General features: G+C 43.0%; 1 protein-coding gene across 1 annotated transcript in view; it reads left to right on the top strand.

Moving 5' to 3' along the window:
- The window catches only part of LOC134932613 (V-type proton ATPase subunit S1-like), a 163,382-nt gene extending 145,720 nt beyond the window's left edge, over positions 1 to 17,662 (top strand). The window contains exon 10 of the mRNA XM_063927180.1: positions 16,175 to 17,662. Coding sequence (XP_063783250.1) covers positions 16,175 to 16,384 — 210 coding nt within the window. The 3' untranslated portion in view covers positions 16,385 to 17,662. The remainder of the gene's footprint in view (positions 1 to 16,174) is intronic.
- The last annotated feature ends 2,807 nt before the right edge of the window (positions 17,663 to 20,469 follow it).

A 20,469-nucleotide genomic window follows, 5' to 3' on the forward strand; every position in this document is an offset into this window, starting at 1 on the left:
TATAGTACACTGGGGTATAGTATACATATTTTTTAATTAGATTTATTGCTTTTTTTTTTATACTGGGGCAGAGCACCTCTAGATTGACAGAGCACCCCTGGATGAACAAAGCAGTCCCTTTTCGGACACAGCACCTCTTTATGTACAACAAAGCACTCCTGGGGATGGGCCACCTACAGTGTCACAATACATGTATGGTTATACACTGCGGTATGACTGGCAGTGTCACAGAAAAATAATAGTACAGTACACTGCGGTATAGCACAGAAATAAATATATATATATATTTTATTATATTTTTTGCTTTTATTTTTTTTAAGCTGGGGCAGAGCACCCCTAGATTGTCAGAGCACCCCTGGATGAACACAAAAGTCCCTTGTCGGACACAGCACCCCTTTATGTACAACAAAGCAGCCCTTGGGATGGACCACCCACAGTTGGGGTACTACCTACAGTGTCAAAATATGTATATGTTTATACACTACGGTCTGACTGGCAGTGTCACAGAAAAACAATACACTGGGGTATAGCACAAATTCTATTTTTTTTTTTTTTTTTTTTTACACTGGGGCGGAGCGCCCCTAGATTGACAGAAACTCCTGGATGGACAACACAGCACCCCGCGATGGACAGAGAATCACAGTAACTTTTGAGAAGACCTAACATGTACAGGTTGCTCCAGTGTCCTCTTTTAATTCCGCAGCTGTAGGGGAATTAAAGATAATATTACTTTATTACTTTTACATTTACCAGTCCAATATAATTTATATCAACACATGGTTTAATTATATATGCGTATAGAAGACAAACTGTATAAATGCAGTGCAATAAAATTAACCAATTTCAAATGCAACTGTCACCTAAACATGGTGGGGGTTGTCATACCATTCTCTGAGCTGAACAAATATTCATGGGAATTCATTAGGCGATAGTGACATTACTGAGGCACTTTATAACCTTATATTTCTTTGGATGTGGTCCCCAGTCGTTATAAGGCTGCATTCTCAGAAATACTAGGTCCAGTGGTGTAACTAGAAATTTTTCTCCCCAAGCCAAAACATTCTCTGGTGCCCCCCAACCCCATAATAGCCACTAGTAAAGCGATGAATCTGTGCACGCCGAAAGCGCGTGCTGCAAAAAGGGGGCATGGCCTTGTCGAAATGGGTGTGGCTTTGCATAAAGGGGCATGGCACTGCAGGAAAAGACTACCTTATAACCCAGTTTTGCAACCTGCACGCCACCACAGGAAAAAAATAATCCTGATTCATGCCCCTTATATTATTTGTCATCTTTCCTCCTTATAGTAATGCCCAGTATACATTATGCCACATACTACAATTGCCCTTAAACATTATGCCACACACAATAATGACCATTACACAATATCCCACACACCGTAATGCCCCAGACACATTATACCACACACCGTAATGTCTGTGACACATTATGCCACACATCGCAATTAGTGATGAGCGGGTTCGGTTTTACTCGGTTCTCAAAACGGCATCTTATTGGCTATCCAAAACACGTGACATCCGTGAGCCAATAAGATGCCGTTTTGAGAACCGAGTAGAACCGAGTAAAACGGAACCCGCTCATCACTAATCGCAATGCCCGTTATACATTATGCTACACACTGCAATGCCCCTGAGACATTATACCACATACCACAATGCCAGTGATATAGTATACCACACACCGTAATACCTGTGGCACATTATGACACACACCAAAATGTCTGTGATACATTATGCCACACACCGAAATGTCCGTGATACATTATGCCACACACCGCAATGCCCATTACACATTAAGCCCTACAGTAAGGTTTCAAATTACTTTTAAATTACCTGCTCGTTGCCAGGGGTTTCATGCTCCTGGTTCCATGCACGGTGCCAGGGGTTTTCATGCTCAGCATGTCATGCTCATTGCCAGGGGTTTCATGTGCTGGGTGTCAAGCTCGTTGCCAGGGGGTAATATTCATTGCCAGGGGTTTTATGCACTGGTTGTCATGCTCGTTGCTAGGGGTAATGCTTGTTGCCAGGTATTTCATGAGCTGGGTGTTGTGCTTGTTACCAGGGGGTAATGCTTGTTGCTAGGGCTGTGCTCCCAGTGCCACATATGACCCCAGTGCCAGATATTCCTCCATAGTGCCAGAAACACATATGCCCCCACAGTACCAGATACACATATGCCCCCAGTACCAAATACACATATGCCCCCAGTGCCCCATATGCCCCCCCACCCTGTGCCAGGTACACACCTACCTCCCGCTGCGGTGCGGGAAGGAGGGTACAGTCTGTGAGTCCGGGAAGGAGCCGGAGGGCACAGTGCGCGCCTCCCCTGTGTCCGTCCTGTGTTTCCAGCGGCGTGTGTCTGTCAAATGAAGTGCTGGTTTGTGAGCCAATCAGAGCTCATGGACCGGCAGCTGCAGCTACTGATTGGCTGCTGGTCTACAAGCTCTGATTGGCTCATGAACCAGCACTTCCTTTGACGGACACGCCGCCACCAGAGACCCAGAAGGGACACAGAAGAGGCGCGCACTGTGCCCTCCGGCTCCTTCCCGAACTCACAGCAGCAATCAGTGGTGGCGCCTCTGCAGCCCTGCGCCTCTGCAGCCTCCTCAGTGGCTGCGGGGGTGGGAGTTACGACACTGACTAGGTCAATATTTGGTGGGTTGACCTAGTATTTATGAGAATGCAGCCTTATAATCACTGGGGACCACATCCAAAGGTATTCATATGTGGTTGGAAGTGCGGTACTTTGAGCATGCGCCAGACCTGTACAGCACATGTGCAGTATGGGTCCTGTGTCATTGGACACATTATGGCTGCAGTCTGTCAGTTATTGACAGTCCGCTGCCATTTGGAGTGGGGAGGGGGCGGGGACTTCCTCCATTTACCAAAACTATGCAGCAGCAATGCATTCTCCAGCCACATCTGAATAAGGCCCACCATGCTTAGACAACAGACGTCACTTCAAGATTAGCTGCACAACCCTTCCCAGCTAGACAGCTGTTTCATCCCCAGCTGTTTCATCAGACCTACTTTGCCTGATATATTGCTTTGAGGTTAGGTTAGTAAAATGAATTTACTGCACATAAATTGTAAATCTTTACTGTGCCATTAATTAAACATAAAAGATAAAGTGGTTGATGCTGAGTTAAATATACACCAAGTTGCGGACTGTATCTTGTAAGAATTCTCATTGCACCTTCTTATAAAATGAGGGCACACAAGTACGAACCATACGCATTTTGATCATAGCTACAATACAATCTAAGAGACAGAACTGAATTATTATGGGGCTCTCTCACAAGGGCAAAGAATAGTGAGGATGGCTTCACACATATGCAGGGCCGTAGAGAGGTGGGTTGGGTCTGGATACTTTTTGGGGCGTGGCATAATTGCCAACTAATTGGCTGGTTGGAAAATAAATCTGACAACATGAGGGAGCAAATGACAATTGGCCATTTACTCCCAAATGCCAGAAAGTGAATGAAAGTGAATGTTTATCCAAGTTGGTTATATCATGGATTTAACCAACTTGTCTAAAGGGCCATTTTTGTTTGTTTTCTGCTTTTTTGTGAGTAAATGGCGGGTGTTGTTTTCTCCTATATACTGTATTACCAGATTTTTGGCTGGTTGGAAAGATAATCTTTTAGATTTGTGGCCAGCGAATGGAAACAGTTTTCATTAATAATTAAAATATTTATTTAACATAAAACAAATAGAAATAATGAAAGTTTAAGTTTAATCTTATGTAAAAGATAAGAAGGACTGGTTTTATCTCCATGTATAGGAAAGGCATTTATTGGGGTTGATCTGGTGTTCCCCGATCTGGTGAACCAATACATCAAACCTAGGCTGACATTCAGCAAACTTTACTCTGTTAACTATAGAGACAGAGTTACATAAACAATGACAAGTGCTGTGATCTCCATATGGGCCACTGCAGCATCTCTGATTGTGGGATTACGTTGGTTTTGTGTTGTGTTGTGGACTGCATTATTTCTTTACATTTATTAGAGGAAGTTAAAAATATGAAAAACTCCAATGCCTAAAATCTCCATTTGAGACTGGAGAGTTTCATATCAAAGAATAGTCAGGTAGACCTAGGGCTTCAATTGTAAAAGAGAAGGAGTAGGATAATAAGGAATCTGTACATTATAATCTAGTCTAGAATAAGCATTACATGGTGTAGAATAATGTGTTAATTCTTTATCAGGGGGTGGGGAAGTCTCCATACATCTGTAAGATGTTCAAGAGAGTATGTAATATCAACCATATGTTGGTGAGGAAGGCCTTGGGCAGAGGATTGCCTATCAAGAGAAGTAGAGGCTACCACATTAAAATCCCCCCTTTCCTCGCCCATATCAAGGAAGTATCAGCAAAGAGTTACAGCAAATTATTAAGTGATATAAAGTAGGTGGTAGGAGCATAAATATTGTAATATGTATTAAGTGAACCATGTACCCATACACTTGTTGCAAAGACCGCTTGTGACAGATACCTCAACTGCATCTCAGACACAACACATCAGGCAGATGATTGATAAGTGTGTACACACTTCACTTACCAATCGTTAGTTAGGTTGGCAGATCAGCCAAATGGCTGATCCGTTGGCCAGGTGTGTACCCAGCTTTAGGCAGTCCTGTGGGCTGAATCACACCTCCCTGTAGGCCACACTGTCTTGAAGTGCAGGAGAGATGAACTCAGGCAGAGATGGTGGGCTAGGAGGTGACAGAGAGGACAGAGTGTCCAGTGGAATATGGAGCTTCTTTCAGCTTGACTGCCCCAAAAGTAAAACTTTAACCTGAACATAAACACCAATCACATTATGCCATCTTTAAGTGGAAACCTGAGGACATGAATTATCGTTATTTAAAAAAAATATTTTTAGATTTATATTGGAGCCCATAGCTGTACTATTGAGCTGAAACCCATATCCCCAATAAACTTGATACATGAGATATTAGACTGCAAGTATGAGGTTTACCACTGGGAAGTGTATGCTATCAGCAGGAACACAGCCTCAATGAACCCAAACCCCATTTGTTGGCAGTCTAAAAGTTTGAATTTAGGATGTATTCTACAATGGACTGATCTGCATGCTATTCCTGTATAAATGAGAACTACTTGATTAAATCAAAAGGATGTAACCAACTTGTCTGAATGACCATTTTCATCTTTTTTCCAGCATTTGGGAGAAAGTGGACGATTTTTATTTGCTTCCACACATTACCAGGGCCCTCATTCCGAGTTGTTCGCTCGCAAGGCGATTTTAGCAGAGTTACACACGCTAAGCCGCCGCCTACTGGGAGTGAATCTTAGCTTCTTAAAATTGCGAACGATGTATTCGCAATATTGCGATTACAAACTACTTAGCAGTTTCAGAGTAGCTTCAGACTTACTCGGCATCTGCGATCAGTTCACTGCTTGTCGTTCCTGGTTTGACGTCATAAACACACCCAGCGTTCGCCCAGACACTCCTCCGTTTCTCCAGCCACTCCCGCGTTTTTTCCGGAAACGGTAGCGTTTTTATCCACACGCCCATAAAATGCCGTGTTTCCGCCCAGTAACACCCATTTCCTGTCAATCACACTACGATCGCCGGAGCGAAGAAAAAGCCGTGAGTAAAAAAACTATCTTCATAGCAAAATTACTTGGCGCAGTCGCAGTGCGAACATTGCGCATGCGTACTAAGCAGAAAAACGCTGCGATGCGAAGAAAATTACCGAGCGAACGACTCGGAATGAGGGCCCAGATTTTTATTCCAACCAATCAATTAGTTGGCTGGATCAAAAGATAATAATTATATGTGTGGCCAGCTTTAGAACAACACAACATATATAATAATTAAATAGGATACAATGTATTAAAAGTGTGAAATTGACGTAATTATTATTATACAGATGCTGGACGGGCAGCTATTGTAATAGAAATAAAGGATCACATGTCATGTAAAGAAAGTAATAACATAAGGACAACAGCTCATTTATTAACAACCAAAAGAAAGTCTGTAATTAATGTTGAACCTCAGGATCCCTCTACCCACACATAGGGGTCAATTCCATTAGAAGTGACTTATGGCCACGCCACACTTACTGTAAGGCTTGACAATGAAGTCATGACTGTTGCAAAGCAGCATGCATGACCTGCACTAGTCTCAGATTTCATAGTAAACAGGCATTAGACTTTTTCTGCACAATGTAAAACAGATTATCTGTCCTGCACACAATGTACTCTAAACACTTTTTAATTTCTTGCATTGAATTAGTATAAACAAACAAGATTAATGTACAGTTGATCTGTGCTGCTTGATCTATAAATATGTATTAGGGAAGTGAACATTCTATCACTATGGTAAACCACTGCTGTGTCTTTTTAAAATCCCATAAGCATTTCTTCTTTCAGCTGGTCTAAAACAAAATAAAACTTAGGGCCTAATTCAGACTGGATCGCTGCCGCAGTCTGGATCCCTAGTGCATGTGATGTTAGTGTATTAGAATGCTTAATATTTGTAGACACTCCCTTACTAATATGTGTAAGCCTGAATCTTCAGTGATGGTCCCTGGGACCAGGGGGATGCTGGGAAGTGGGTGGTCCAGTGTGCAGTGTGCCTGGAGTTGGTGATGGAATAAAACAGCACAGCAGTAAACTCACATGTCTCTGTGTCCTTATGACTGGATTTCCAAACATATAAACAAAACATGGGGGGAAATTTACTAAGCTCCCGATTTTGACCGAGATGCCGTTTTTTCATCAAAGTGTCATCTCGGTAATTTACTAAACACTAATCACGGCAGAGATGAGGGCATTCGTAATTTTTTGCAAGTCCAAGTAAAAAATTACGAATGAATACACCATCGGTCAAAACGCGGCTGTTTAAGTATGAATCTCGGTCATTTACTAAGAAGTGCAAAGCAAAAAACAAACAAACACTGCCGTGAAAAATTACAACTCGTAAAAAAGTGCTAAAAAAAACCAGACCTTTTTTTTTTTATTCGTGATTGGATAGGCATGCACGGATCCATGAGATCCGTGCATGTATATCAGTGGGTAGGGGTGGGAAAGTGCTTATTTTTTCAAAAAAAATTGCGTGGGGTCCCCCCTCCTAAGCATAACCAGCCTCGGGCTCTTTGAGCCGATCCTGGTTGCAGAAATATTGGAAAAAAAATGACAGGGGTTCCCCCATATTTAAGCAACCAGCATCGGGCTCTGCGCCTGGTCCTGGTCCCAAAAATACGGGGGACAAAAAGAGTAGGGGTCCCCCGTATTTTTAAAACCAGCACCGGGCTCCACTAGCTGGACAGATAATGCCACAGCCGGGGGTCACTTTTATATAGTGCCCTGCGGCCGTGGCATCAAAAATCCAACTAGTCACTCCTGGCCGGGGTACCCTGGGGGAGTGGGGACCCCTTCAATCAAGGGGTCCCCCCCCCAGCCACCCAAGGGCCAGGGGTGAAGCCCGAGGCTGTCCCCCCCCATCCAATGGGCTGCGGATGGGGGGGCTGATAGCCTTTGTTGTAAAAGAAAAGATATTGTTTTTAGTAGCAGTACTACAAGTCCCAGCAAGCCTCCCCCGCATGCTGGTACTTGGAGAACCACAAGTACCAGCATGCGGCGGAAAAACTGGCCCGCTGGTACCTGTAGTACTACTACTAAAAAAATACCCAAAAAAAGACAAGACACACACACCGTGAAAGTATAATTTTATTACATACATACACACATACATACATACTTACCTTAAGTTCCCACGCAGGTCGGTCCTCTTCTCCAGTAGAATCCAAGGGGTACCTGTTGAAGAAATTATACTCACGAGATCCAGGGGTCCAGGCTCCTCGGGAAATCCAGGGGTAATCCACGTACTTGAAAAAAAAAAAAAACGGTGTCCCGACCACGAACTGAAAGGGGACCCATGTTTGCACATGGGTCACCTTTCCACGAATGCCAGAAACCCACTCTGACTTCTGTCTAAGTGGGTTTCTTCAGCCAATCAGGGAGCGCCACGTTGTAGCACTCTCCTGATCAGCTGTGTGGTCCTGTCCTCACTGACAGGCAGCACACGGCAGTGTTACAATGTAGCGCCTATGCGCTACATTGTAACCAATGATGGGAACTTTCTGCCCTGCGGTTGACCTAAAGTGACGTCACCGCTGAGCAGAAAGTTCCCATCATTGGTTACAATGTAGCGCATAGGCGCTACAGTGTAACACTGCCGTGTGCTGCCTGTCAGTGAGGACAGGACCACACAGCTGATCAGGAGAGTGCTACAACGTGGCGCTCCCTGATTGGCTGAAGAAACCCACTTAGACAGAACTCAGAGTGGGTTTCTGGCATTCGTGGAAAGGTGACCCATGTGCAAACATGGGTCCCCTTTCAGTTCGTGGTCGGGACACCGTTTTTTTTTTTTTTCAAGTACGTGGATTACCCCTGGATTTCCCGAGGAGCCTGGACCCCTGGATCTCGTGAGTATAATTTCTTCAACAGGTACCCCTTGGATTCTACTGGAGAAGAGGACCGACCTGCGTGGGAACTTAAGGTAAGTATGTATGTATGTGTGTATGTATGTAATAAAATTATACTTTCACGGTGTGTGTGTCTTGTCTTTTTTTGGGTATTTTTTTAGTAGTAGTACTACAGGTACCAGCGGGCCAGTTTTTCCGCCGCATGCTGGTACTTGTGGTTCTCCAAGTACCAGCATGCGGGGGAGGCTTGCTGGGACTTGTAGTACTGCTACTAAAAACAATATCTTTTCTTTTACAACAAAGGCTATCAGCCCCCCATCCGCAGCCCATTGGATGGGGGGGACAGCCTCGGGCTTCACCCCTGGCCCTTGGGTGGCTGGGGGGGGACCCCTTGATTGAAGGGGTCCCCACTCCCCCAGGGTACCCCGGCCAGGAGTGACTAGTTGGATTTTTGATGCCACGGCCGCAGGGCACTATATAAAAGTGACCCCCGGCTGTGGCATTATCTGTCCAGCTAGTGGAGCCCGGTGCTGGTTTTAAAAATACGGGGGACCCCTACTCTTTTTGTCCCCCGTATTTTTGGGACCAGGACCAGGCGCAGAGCCCGATGCTGGTTGCTTAAATATGGGGGAACCCCTGTCATTTTTTGCCCCATATTTTTGCAACCAGGATCGGCTCAAAGAGCCCGAGGCTGGTTATGCTTAGGAGGGGGGACCCCACGCATTTTTTTTTATTATTTTACAGTGTTTAATTAAAAAAATAAAAATAAATAAACCCCAGCACGGATCACACAGATCCGGCCGAGATTGATTGTAAAAAAAGTCGGCAGTGTTTTGCTAATCACTGCCGTAAAAATATAAAAAAAAACACGAATGACATCGACATCGGAAGAAAAGAAAAACCCGAATACGACAGCTTAGTAAATTAGTCGTAATCAATTCAAAAAGTTGCAGTTTTACACTTTCGATGTCATTCGTGATTGAACTTTGACCTGAAACGGGAAAATACGAATCTTAGTAAATTTACCCCACGGTGTCAGAAGAAGTTTAACTTGGACTGCTAGTGCTCTCCGAGTGTGAAAGAATCTTGCAGCAGTCTGTCAGGCTGTGATACTCAGTGTCTGCAAAGCCTTCCATGTGCTCCCATCTTCAAACAGTGAGTAACCATGGATAAACTAGCTCCTCCAACCGGCATGCTGATGTCTGGTAACTTGTCAGAAAACTGGAAAAGATTTAAGCAAAGGTTTAATATATAATTTGCTGCATGTGGAGCTGATACAGAGGCTGACAAAATGAAGGCATCCATTTTCCTCCATGTGATAGGAGAGGATGTGCTGGACATTTATAATAGTTTTCAGTTTGATGAGGGGCAGAATATGGTGCTATCTTCTATAATGCAAAAGTTTGAAGATTACTTTGTGCCAAGGAAAAATGTGACATATGAAAGATATAAGTTTTTCACATGTGATCAGAAGTCTGTAGATGGATTTGATCAGTATGTTACAGAGCTGCAATCACTCAGTAAAACCTGTGAGTTTAGTGATTTAAAGGATTCACTGATTAGAGATCATATTGTCTGTGGAATACCTGATAATGGACTCAGAGAGAGATTGCTGAGAGAGCAAGACCTAACACTAGATAAGGCAGTGACTATGTGCAGATCTGCAGAAATAACTAGATTTCAAGCCAAAACGTTACACAAGGAAGTTGATGCTGCTGTACATGTAGTGCAGAAAACAGAGCCAAGCAAACCTCCATTCTCAAGAATGAAGCAGTCTAAGCCACAGTCTAATAAGGAAATGTGTAGTAGATGTGGAAATGCTCACAATCCTAAAATGTGCCCGGCTTATGGTAAAACCTGGATGAAATGTGGTAGACTTAATCACTTTGCCAAATGCTGTAAAATGGAAAGTGAAACAACCAATGTGCATGCTGTTAAACAAACAGAGGAATTCTTTGTGGATTGCATTGAACTTTGCAGTGCAGATAAGAAAGAATGGATTGTCCCTTTAACTGTGAACGAGATTGTCATTCCCTTTAAGCTTGATACTGGCGCGCAGGTGAATTTAATATCGTTTCAAGACTATAAGACTTTTAGAGTAAAACCTAAAATTCATCCAGCCAAAGTGAAAGTTACAGGGTACACTGGGGAGGAAATTCCTGTGAAAAGTACATGCTTAGTGACACTAAAATATAAGGGACAACAGTTTAAAACATCTCTACTGATTGTGGATAAAAATGTGCAACCAATTCTAGGATTAAATTCCTGTGAGAAACTAAGCTTGCTAAAGAAAGTTTTTATGGTGACATCACAAGTAGAAGCTGACTGCAAATCGATGTTTACAGAATACAGAGACTTGTTTGAAGGTCTAGGTTGTTTGCCTGGAGAGCATAAAATAAATATAGACACGCAAGTTTCTTCAGTGATACACCCCTATAGAAAAGTGCTGTTTGCGCTGAGAGAAAAACTGAAACAAGAGTTAAATCGCATGGAGGCCTTGGGTGTGATACAGAAAGTTGATGAGCCTACTGAATGGGTAACCTCCTTAGTAATTGTTGAAAAGAAAAATGGACAACTCAGAATATATCTAGACCCCAGAGATTTAAACAAAACTATTAAACGAGATCATTTCAAACTACCAACCAAAGATGAAATCATGTCGCAATTTGCAGGAGCAAAATGGTTCAGTAAACTGAACGCATCTTCAGGATTCTGGCAAATGAAGCTAGATGAGGCCAGCTCAAAGCTTTGTACATTTAATACACCAGAGGGTCGATACAGATTTCTTCGACTACCATATGGAATATTGTCTGCTCCAGAAGTATATCACAAAAAGATACACATGATTTTTGAACATATTCCAGGTGGTGAAACAATGATGGATGACATTATTGTCTGGGGATCTACAAAGGAAGAACATGATTCTAGATTGAGACAAGTAATGGAACTTGTCAAAAAAGTGAATCTAAAGCTAAACAAGGACAAATGTGAATTTGGCGTGAATACACTTACCTTTGTGGGCGACGTGGTCTCGGATCAAGGTGTAAAACCAGACCCAAGGAAAATATCAGCCATAGTGAACATGGAACGTCCTAACAACAAAGACGACATCAGAAGATTCCTAGGAATGATTACTTACTTAGGAAAGTTTATTTCTTAACTCTCTGAACGAACAGCCTCTCTTAGATGGTTGTTGGACAAAGATAACGAGTGGATGTGGTCACATGAATAAGAAGAAAGTTGGCAAAACTTGAAACAGATCATTACAGAGCAACCAGTGCTAAAATTATTTGATCCTGCGAAAAGAATGAGAATTGCAGCAGATGCTTCGCAATTTGGCCTAGACTCAGTGCTGTTACAAGAACATGAGGATACATGGCAACCAGTAATCTATGCATCAAGAACACTGACAAGTGCTGAAACAAGGTATGCTCAGATAGAAAAAGAACTTCTAGCGATCACATATGCATGTGAGCGATTTCATCAGTTTGTGTATGGTCAAACATTTACAGTGGTAACTGACCACAAGCCATTGGTAGCTATCATGACTAAATCATTACATGACTGTCCCATGAGAATTCAACGAATGCTTATCAGACTACAGAAATATGATGTACACTTGCTGTACTGTCCCGGCAAATACATGTACATTGCTGATACACTTTCTCGTGCTGTGGACAAAAGTGAAGGTTCCAAAAGTCTGATGGATGAAGAGATAGAAGCCTATGTTAATTTGATCGTAGCTTCTCTACCAGTGTCTCTTGCAAGACAAGAACAGATTAGGAAAGAAACTGAGGCAGATGACACAATGAAAGTGTTGAAAGATATCATTCTGAAAGGTTGGCCAGCAGAAAAACATGCGGGCCTGCTGCTTATCCATGATTATTGGATGTACCGCAGTGACCTTACAGTTGTCGATGGTATTATTTACAAAGACAATAGGTTTGTAATACCTGCACGACTAAGAAAAACTATGCTGTGCAAGATACATGAAGGCCACTTAGGAGAAGAAAAATGTAAGCGGAGAGTGCGTGAAGTTATGTATTGGCCAAGAATGAACCAAGACATAGCACAGACTACAGCTAAATGTGAATTATGTCTTACGTATAGACCGAAACAACAAGTCGAGCCACTGAGCCTTCACGCAGTGCCAGAGAGACCGTACCAGAAAGTTGGCACAGATTTGTTTGATTGTAATGGGAAAACGTACATTGTCGTGACTGATTATTACTCTAACTACCCTGAGGTGAAGACACTACATACAACTACTAGTAAAGCCGTAATGAATTGCATGAAGTCAATTTTGCAAGGTATGGTGTTCCTATGGAAGTGTTCACTGACAATGGTCCTTAGTTTTCCAGTGCTGAATTTAGACAATTTGCTGATGAGTGGGAATTTGTCCATACTACGTCAAGTCCCCACTATCCACGCTCAAATGGGTTGGTGAAAAGTTCAGTAAAAACTGTAAAGAGTCTCATGAAAAAAGCTCAAGAAGGTAAAGATGATTTCTACAAAAGTCTTTTAATCTACCACAGTACACCTTTACAGAATGGACTTTCTCCTACACAAATGCTGATGGGATGGAGGATTAGAGCAAATCTCCTGATACATGATGAACTGCTTAATACACATAACTCAGCGTTGGTCAGACTGAGTAAGGAACGTCAACAGGCGAAACAGAAACTGTTCCATGACAGGCGAGCAAAAAGCTTATCTGATCTTAAATCGGGTGACCAAGTCCATCTCCGCGATCACGAGAAAGGTATTTGGGGGCAGAAAGGTATTGTGCAAGCAAAAGTAGCACCAAGATCTTATACTATACGTACAGAGCGTGGAACAGAAGTAAGAAGAAATCAGGTGGATTTAAGATCTCAACCTAACCATAATGAAGACAACATGACTGTACCCTTCATCTGACATGTATGATGATCCTGATTTGCAGTCATCTTCTACTTGTGATGTCACCATAAAAACTTTCTTTAGCAAGCTTAGTTTTTCACAGGAACTTAATCCTAGAATCGGTTGCACATTTTTATCCACAATCAGTAGAGATGTTTTAAACTGTTGTCCCTTATATTTCAGTGTCACTAAGCATGTACCTTTCACAGGAATTTCCTCCCCGGTGTACCCTGTAACTTTCACTTTGGCTGGATGAATTTTAGGTTTTACTCTAAAAGTCTTATAGTCTTGAAACGATATTAAATTCACCTGCGCGCCAGTATCAAGCTTAAAGGGAATGACAATCTCGTTCACAGTTAAAGGGACAATCCATTCTTTCTTATCTGCACTGCAAAGTTCAATGCAATCCACAAAGAGTTCCTCTGTTTGTTTAATAGCATGCACTTTGGTTTCACTTTCCATTTTACAGCATTTGGCAAAGTGATTAAGTCTACCACATTTCATCCAGGTTTTACCATAAGCCTGGCACATTTTAGGATTGTGAGCATTTCCACATCTACTACACATTTCCTTATTAGACTGTGGCTTAGACTGCTTCATTCTTGAGAATGGAGGTTTGCTTGGCTCTGTGTTCTGTACTACATGGACAGCAGCATCAACTTTCTTGTGTAACTTTTTGGCTAGAAAGCTAGTTATTTCTGCAGATCTACACATAGTCACTGCCTTATCTAGTGTTAGGTCTTGCTCTCTCAGCAATCTCTCTCTGAGTCCATTATCAGGTATTCCACAGACAATATGATCTCTAATCAGTGAATCCTTTAAATCACCAAACTTACAGGTTTTACTGAGTGATTGCAGCTCTGTAACATACTGATCAAATCCATCTCCAGACTTCTGATCACATGTGAAAAACTTATATCTTTCATATGTCACATTTTTCCTTGGCACAAAGTAATCTTCAAACTTTTGCATTATAGAAGATAGCACCATTTTCTGCCCCTCATCAAACTGAAAACTATTATAAATGTCCAGCACATCCTCTCCTATCACATGGAGGAAAATGGATGCCTTCATTTTGTCAGCCTCTGTATCAGCTCCACATGCAGCAAGATATATATTAAACCTTTGCTTAAATGTTTTCCAGTTTTCTGACAAGTTACCAGACATCAGCATGCCGGTTGGAGGAGCTAGTTTATCCATGGTTACTCACTGTTTGAAGAGAGGAGCACACGGCAGGCTTTCCAGACACTGAGTATCACAGCCTGACAGACTGCTGCAGGATTCTTTCACACTCTGAGAGCACTAGCAGTCCAAGTTAAACTTCTTCTGACACCATGTTTTGATCATATGTTTGTAAATCCAGTCATCAGGACACAGAGACATGTGAGTTCACTGCTGTGCTGTTTATTCCATCACCAACTCCAAGCACACTGCACACTGGACCACCCACTTCCCAGCATCCCCCTGGTCCTAGGGACCATCATTGAAGATTCAGGCTTACACAGATTAGTAAGGGAGTGTCTACAAATATTAAGCATTCTAATACACTAACATCACATGGGTCTTGGCCCGGACAACGAAGACATGTCCGGACCATTGCGGGGGTGGGTCGCGGCGGCTGCGTGACGTCACGCACAGCCTCTGCGATCCGGGACGCGGTGAGTTGTGGCCTGCATTGGCAGGGAGCTACTCAACGGGTGCACAAGCATCGCCGCTATGCCATACTTTTGCACACTTGCAGGTGGGTAGGGCCAGGCATGCGGGGTGAACTAGCCCTGTGCTAGGCGTCCCCCCGCATGTCTGAGAAACTGATCGTAGATGTGCTAAATTTAGCACATCTACGATCAGATCTGAATCACCTTCATGGTTTTGTATTTGTCTTATAGCTACACTGCACACCTTTTTTGAAACTACAGTACTACAATGCCAGCTAATTCACCTATATAAAGTTACATGAATATATGTAAAATATTGTGTATCTATTAAGAGACTTGCCCTGTTTCACATTAAAACCTATGCATTACATGAATGAAAAGAAATCTTTGTAAAGCCTATAATAGCACTATCATTTAGGTTACGTAGGGATTAATTATCATTGTTCCCAGTATAGGGTACAATTGTCCCATTGTGCTACTTTTATTAAAATGCTGCTTCTTGAAGTAGTGAAGGGTTAAATTTATATGACAAAAAACAATTTCAATTAAAAAAATCAATGAGGTCATACAAGTTCGCAATTGCTCTCTAAATTGCAGGTATAAAATGCGCTCCCCAACTTCCACTGAAAAAACAGCAATTGCGGACATATACATACGTGTATTTTCAACAGAACGCAAGTTTCTTCTGTTTGTAATTAAGAAAATAATAAGTGTATATTGTGCTTGGCTTATGTTAGATGGCCCCATCCCGCTTTTCCAGACACAAGCACGCATACAGTAAGTGTCAGATTCACACCAGTCTACATGGGCACATATGCCTGAAGGGTGGTCTTCAGTATGCCGACTGACGGGATCCCGGCGCACAATATACCGGCGCCCGGATCCCGACAGCCGGCATACCGACACTTATTCTCCCTCGTGGGGGTCCACGACCCCCCTGGAGGGAGAATAAAATAGCGTGGCCCGCCACCGTGCCCATGCCTGAACCCATGCCTGAATCCCATTATATATTTTACACTATGTAATCTGGTGTAGGTCTCGCTATGCATGAGATCCTAAGTGTTCGTCTCCTAATGGAAGTGCATATAAGCTTTGTTTAAACTGCAAATTATGTTTACTAGAATAACCCATATTTTATATTTTTCAGATTCAAGGATTCAACATCAATAACAACCTTTTCTCCTATTCAAGTGACTGCACATCTTTTTTCACTCCTGCAATCTGGATGGGGCTTGTGTCCTGTATTATCCTGTTGTGGATCCTGTCATATGGAATTTTTATGATTATGCAGCTTTCAACAAATGATAAATTTGATGACCCTAAAGGCCCAGCATTGTCTGTTCCTCAAGGAGAATAGAATGTTACTCTAGATTTACCTTAGTGCATGCATTCATATTATAAAGCACTCTACTAATGTAATGTGTCATTTTAGCAGTTTAACATCACTTAGTAAGTTATTTTCTTCACTAAATTTGGTCCAGGTACAGGTTAGTCTAACCCATACTGTCATAAACCATAAGCATCTTCTAGCTTTGTGTACATACAACTAGTCACTCCAAGAAGGAACTGTAAAATAAGCAGTGATGTCATTATTGTACTAAATTTCTGCCTTTTGGGGGTTATTGCGATTTTGCAAACGGACGATTTTCAGCCATCTGCGCATGCACAGGGGTCACATTGTGTGTGCATGACCCTTCACAATGCGATCACATCTCAGCATTATGCGATCACATTGTAATTGAAAGGTGGTGGGCATTTGGGGGCGGCAACGCGGTGTTGGTGGTGAGTGGTGCAGAAAACGCAGGTGTGTCATGGCCATTTTCAGAGCAGCCAGATGATATCGTTTGTGTTTCCTGCAACGGGAAACATGTCGCCGCACCGCCTCTATTCTACCTCTATTTCATGGTTCTTGCAATGTGATCGCATTTTAAATGCGAATGCAATGCAGGGCAGCATTACACACGCTGGGCGGCCCTCAGCATGCGATTTTATCAGTAGTAGTTTTGCTATTTTAGCAAAACTGCTACTGAGTCTGAATGGGATGTTATTAATATCCCACCTGTTGGGATCCCGGCGTTTGCAATACCGACGCTGGAACCCCGACAGGCGGGGAAATGCCGGCGGGACATATTTCCTACCACTGCCCCATATTCCCACTCGGGTGGTGGATCCACGCCACCACCCTAGTGGGAATATAACCTGTGGCGATCAAAGCTATCAAAGCTTGGTGAGGGGACTCACTGCCGGGATTCCAGCTTTACAGGATGCCACTGTCGGCAGCATCCCGTCACTCGGTCACCTGTATGTATTCTGTCTAATATATAAACCTACTAATCACTACCGCTAAATTCCAAGAAAAGTAGTCTTCAAAGTTAAAAGTTTTGGCTTTATAAAATCTGGGAACATCCATAATTACTGGAACATTAAGAAATTTTAAAATAAAGTTACTTGGATTGGTACATATGTATTACAAATAAAAACTAAATAAAAACGACTGTAAGGGTGTTTGGGGTTAGAGGTTTAATATTTGTGCATTTGCCAGTTATGATAAATATTTATAAATTGTTCCTATTATCATAATTGTGTTTAATTGCATTGCTAAGTTGTATATACAATATGTACAAATTAAAGAAATTGTGCCTCAAAGTAAATTGTTTTGAAACTTACTACTTCCAGGCAGTGCATTGGCACTCGTTCTCTCTCTGTGTGTAGCACTACAGGTCTCAGCTGGTAGCACTTTCTTTACTGGCAGTTAGGGTGGGCAGTCTAGGGTCCCCTTTCCCTAGATACTTTCAGGCAGTGAAATATTAACACACACACACACACACACACACACACACACACACACACACTCACACACACACACTCACACACACACACACACACACACACACACACACACACACACACACACACACACACACGTGTTATATAATGTGCTGCTGTGTGAGTATTAGACATGCTTATCAGTCCCCAAAGCCACCATTTGAACTTGTATGACTATATCATGTACTGTCCACTTGCACTTTCCACAGCAACCTGAACTGTGAAGTATGTTTTGCTACCCCCGCTTTTCCAATAAGAACATAGGGCGCATGCCTCACAGGGAAGGGGCATGACAAATTTGATCCCATAGAAATCCTATGCTATGGTGCCGCTTCCCACACATATATGTATTATACACACACATTTATAGAACACTGCAAGAAAATGGATTTGGACACAAATCTTCTTTATACCACATTCTAGAGATGAGCGGGTTCGGTTTCTCTGAATCCGAACCCGCCCGAACTTCATGGTTTTTTTCACGGGTCCGAGCAGACTCGGATCCTCCCGCCTTGCTCGGTTAACCCGAGCGCGCCCGAACGTCATCATGACGCTGTCGGATTCTCGCGAGACTCGGATTCTATATAAGGAGCCGCGCGTCGCCGCCATTTTCACACGTGCATTGAGATTGATAGTGAGAGGACGTGGCTGGCGTCCTCTCCATTTAGATTATAAGAGAGAGAGATTTACTGGAGCTTAGGACTAGGAGGAGTACTGTAGAAGTGTAGAGAGTGCAGAGAGTTTACTAGTGAGTGACCACCAGACAGTGCAGTTTATTTAATATATCCGTTCTCTGCCTGAAAAAAGCGATACACACAGTGACTCAGTCACATACCATATCTGTGTGCACTGCTCAGGCTCAGCCCAGTGTGCTGCATCATCTATATATATTATATATCTGTCTGACTGCTCAGCTCACACAGCTTATAATTGTGGGGGAGACTGGGGAGCACTGCAGTGCCAGTTATAGGTTATAGCAGGAGCCAGGAGTACATAATATTATATTAAAATTAAACAGTGCACACTTTTGCTGCAGGAGTGCCACTGCCAGTGTGACTGACCAGTGACCTGACCACACTGACCACCAGTATAGTTAGTAGTATACTTATATTGTGATTGCCTGAAAAAGTTAAACACTCGTCGTGTGACTTCACTTGTGTGTTGTTGTTTTTTTTATTCTATAAAAATAAAACTCATTCTGCTGACAGACAGTGTCCAGCAGGTCCGTCATTATATAATATATAATATATACCTGTCCGGCTGCAGTAGTGATATATATATTTTTTTTATATCATTTATCATCCAGTCGCAGCAGACACAGTACGGTAGTTCACGGCTGTGGCTACCTCTGTGTCTGCACTCGGCAGGCAGTCCGTCCATAATTGTATACCACCTAACCGTGGTTTTTTTTTCTTCTTTATACATACATACTACTACGACATCTCTTTATCAACTAGTCTATATTAGCAGCAGACACAGTACAGTACGGTAGTTCACGGCTGTGGCTACCTCTGTGTCTGCACTCGGCAGGCAGTCCGTCCATAATTGTATACCACCTAACCTTTTTCTTTGCATCATGTGCTGATTGGGGAGGGTTTTTTGGAAGGGACATCCTGCGTGACACTGCAGTGCCACTCCTAAATGGGCCCGGTGTTTGTGTCGGCCACTAGGGTCGCTAATCTTACTCACACAGTCAGCTACCTCATTGCGCCTCTTTTTTTCTTTGCGTCATGTGCTGTTTGGGGAGGGTTTTTTGGAAGGGACATCCTGCGTGACACTGCAGTGCCACTCCTAGATGGGCCCGGTGTTTGTGTCGGCCACTAGGGTCGCTAATCTTACTCACACAGCTACCTCATTGCGCCTCTTTTTTTCTTTGCGTCATGTGCTGTTTGGGGAGGGTTTTTTGGAAGGGACATCCTGCGTGACACTGCAGTGCCACTCCTAGATGGGCCCGGTGTTTGTGTCGGCCACTAGGGTCGCTAATCTTACTCACACAGCTACCTCATTGCGCCTCTTTTTTTCTTTGCGTCATGTGCTGTTTGGGGAGGGTTTTTTGGAAGGGCCATCCTGCGTGACACTGCAGTGCCACTCCTAGATGGGCCCGGTGTTTGTGTCGGCCACTAGGGTCGCTAATCTTACTCACACAGCTACCTCATTGCGCCTCTTTTTTTCTTTGCGTCATGTGCTGTTTGGGGAGGGTTTTTTGGAAGGGACATCCTGCGTGACACTGCAGTGCCACTCCTAGATGGGCCCGGTGTTTGTGTCGGCCACTAGGGTCGCTTATCTTACTCACACAGCGACCTCGGTGCAAATTTTAGGACTAAAAATAATATTGTGAGGTGTGAGGTATTCAGAATAGACTGAAAATGAGTGTAAATTATGGTTTTTGAGGTTAATAATACTTTGGGATCAAAATGACCCCCAAATTCTATGATTTAAGCTGTTTTTTAGTGTTTTTTGAAAAAAACACCCGAATCCAAAACACACCCGAATCCGACAAAAAAAATTCGGTGAGGTTTTGCCAAAACGCGTTCGAACCCAAAACACGGCCGCGGAACCGAACCCAAAACCAAAACACAAAACCCGAAAAATTTCAGGCGCTCATCTCTACCACAT

Source organism: Pseudophryne corroboree, chromosome 6, assembly GCF_028390025.1.
Source record: "Pseudophryne corroboree isolate aPseCor3 chromosome 6, aPseCor3.hap2, whole genome shotgun sequence".
Classification (NCBI taxonomy): domain Eukaryota; kingdom Metazoa; phylum Chordata; class Amphibia; order Anura; family Myobatrachidae; genus Pseudophryne; species Pseudophryne corroboree.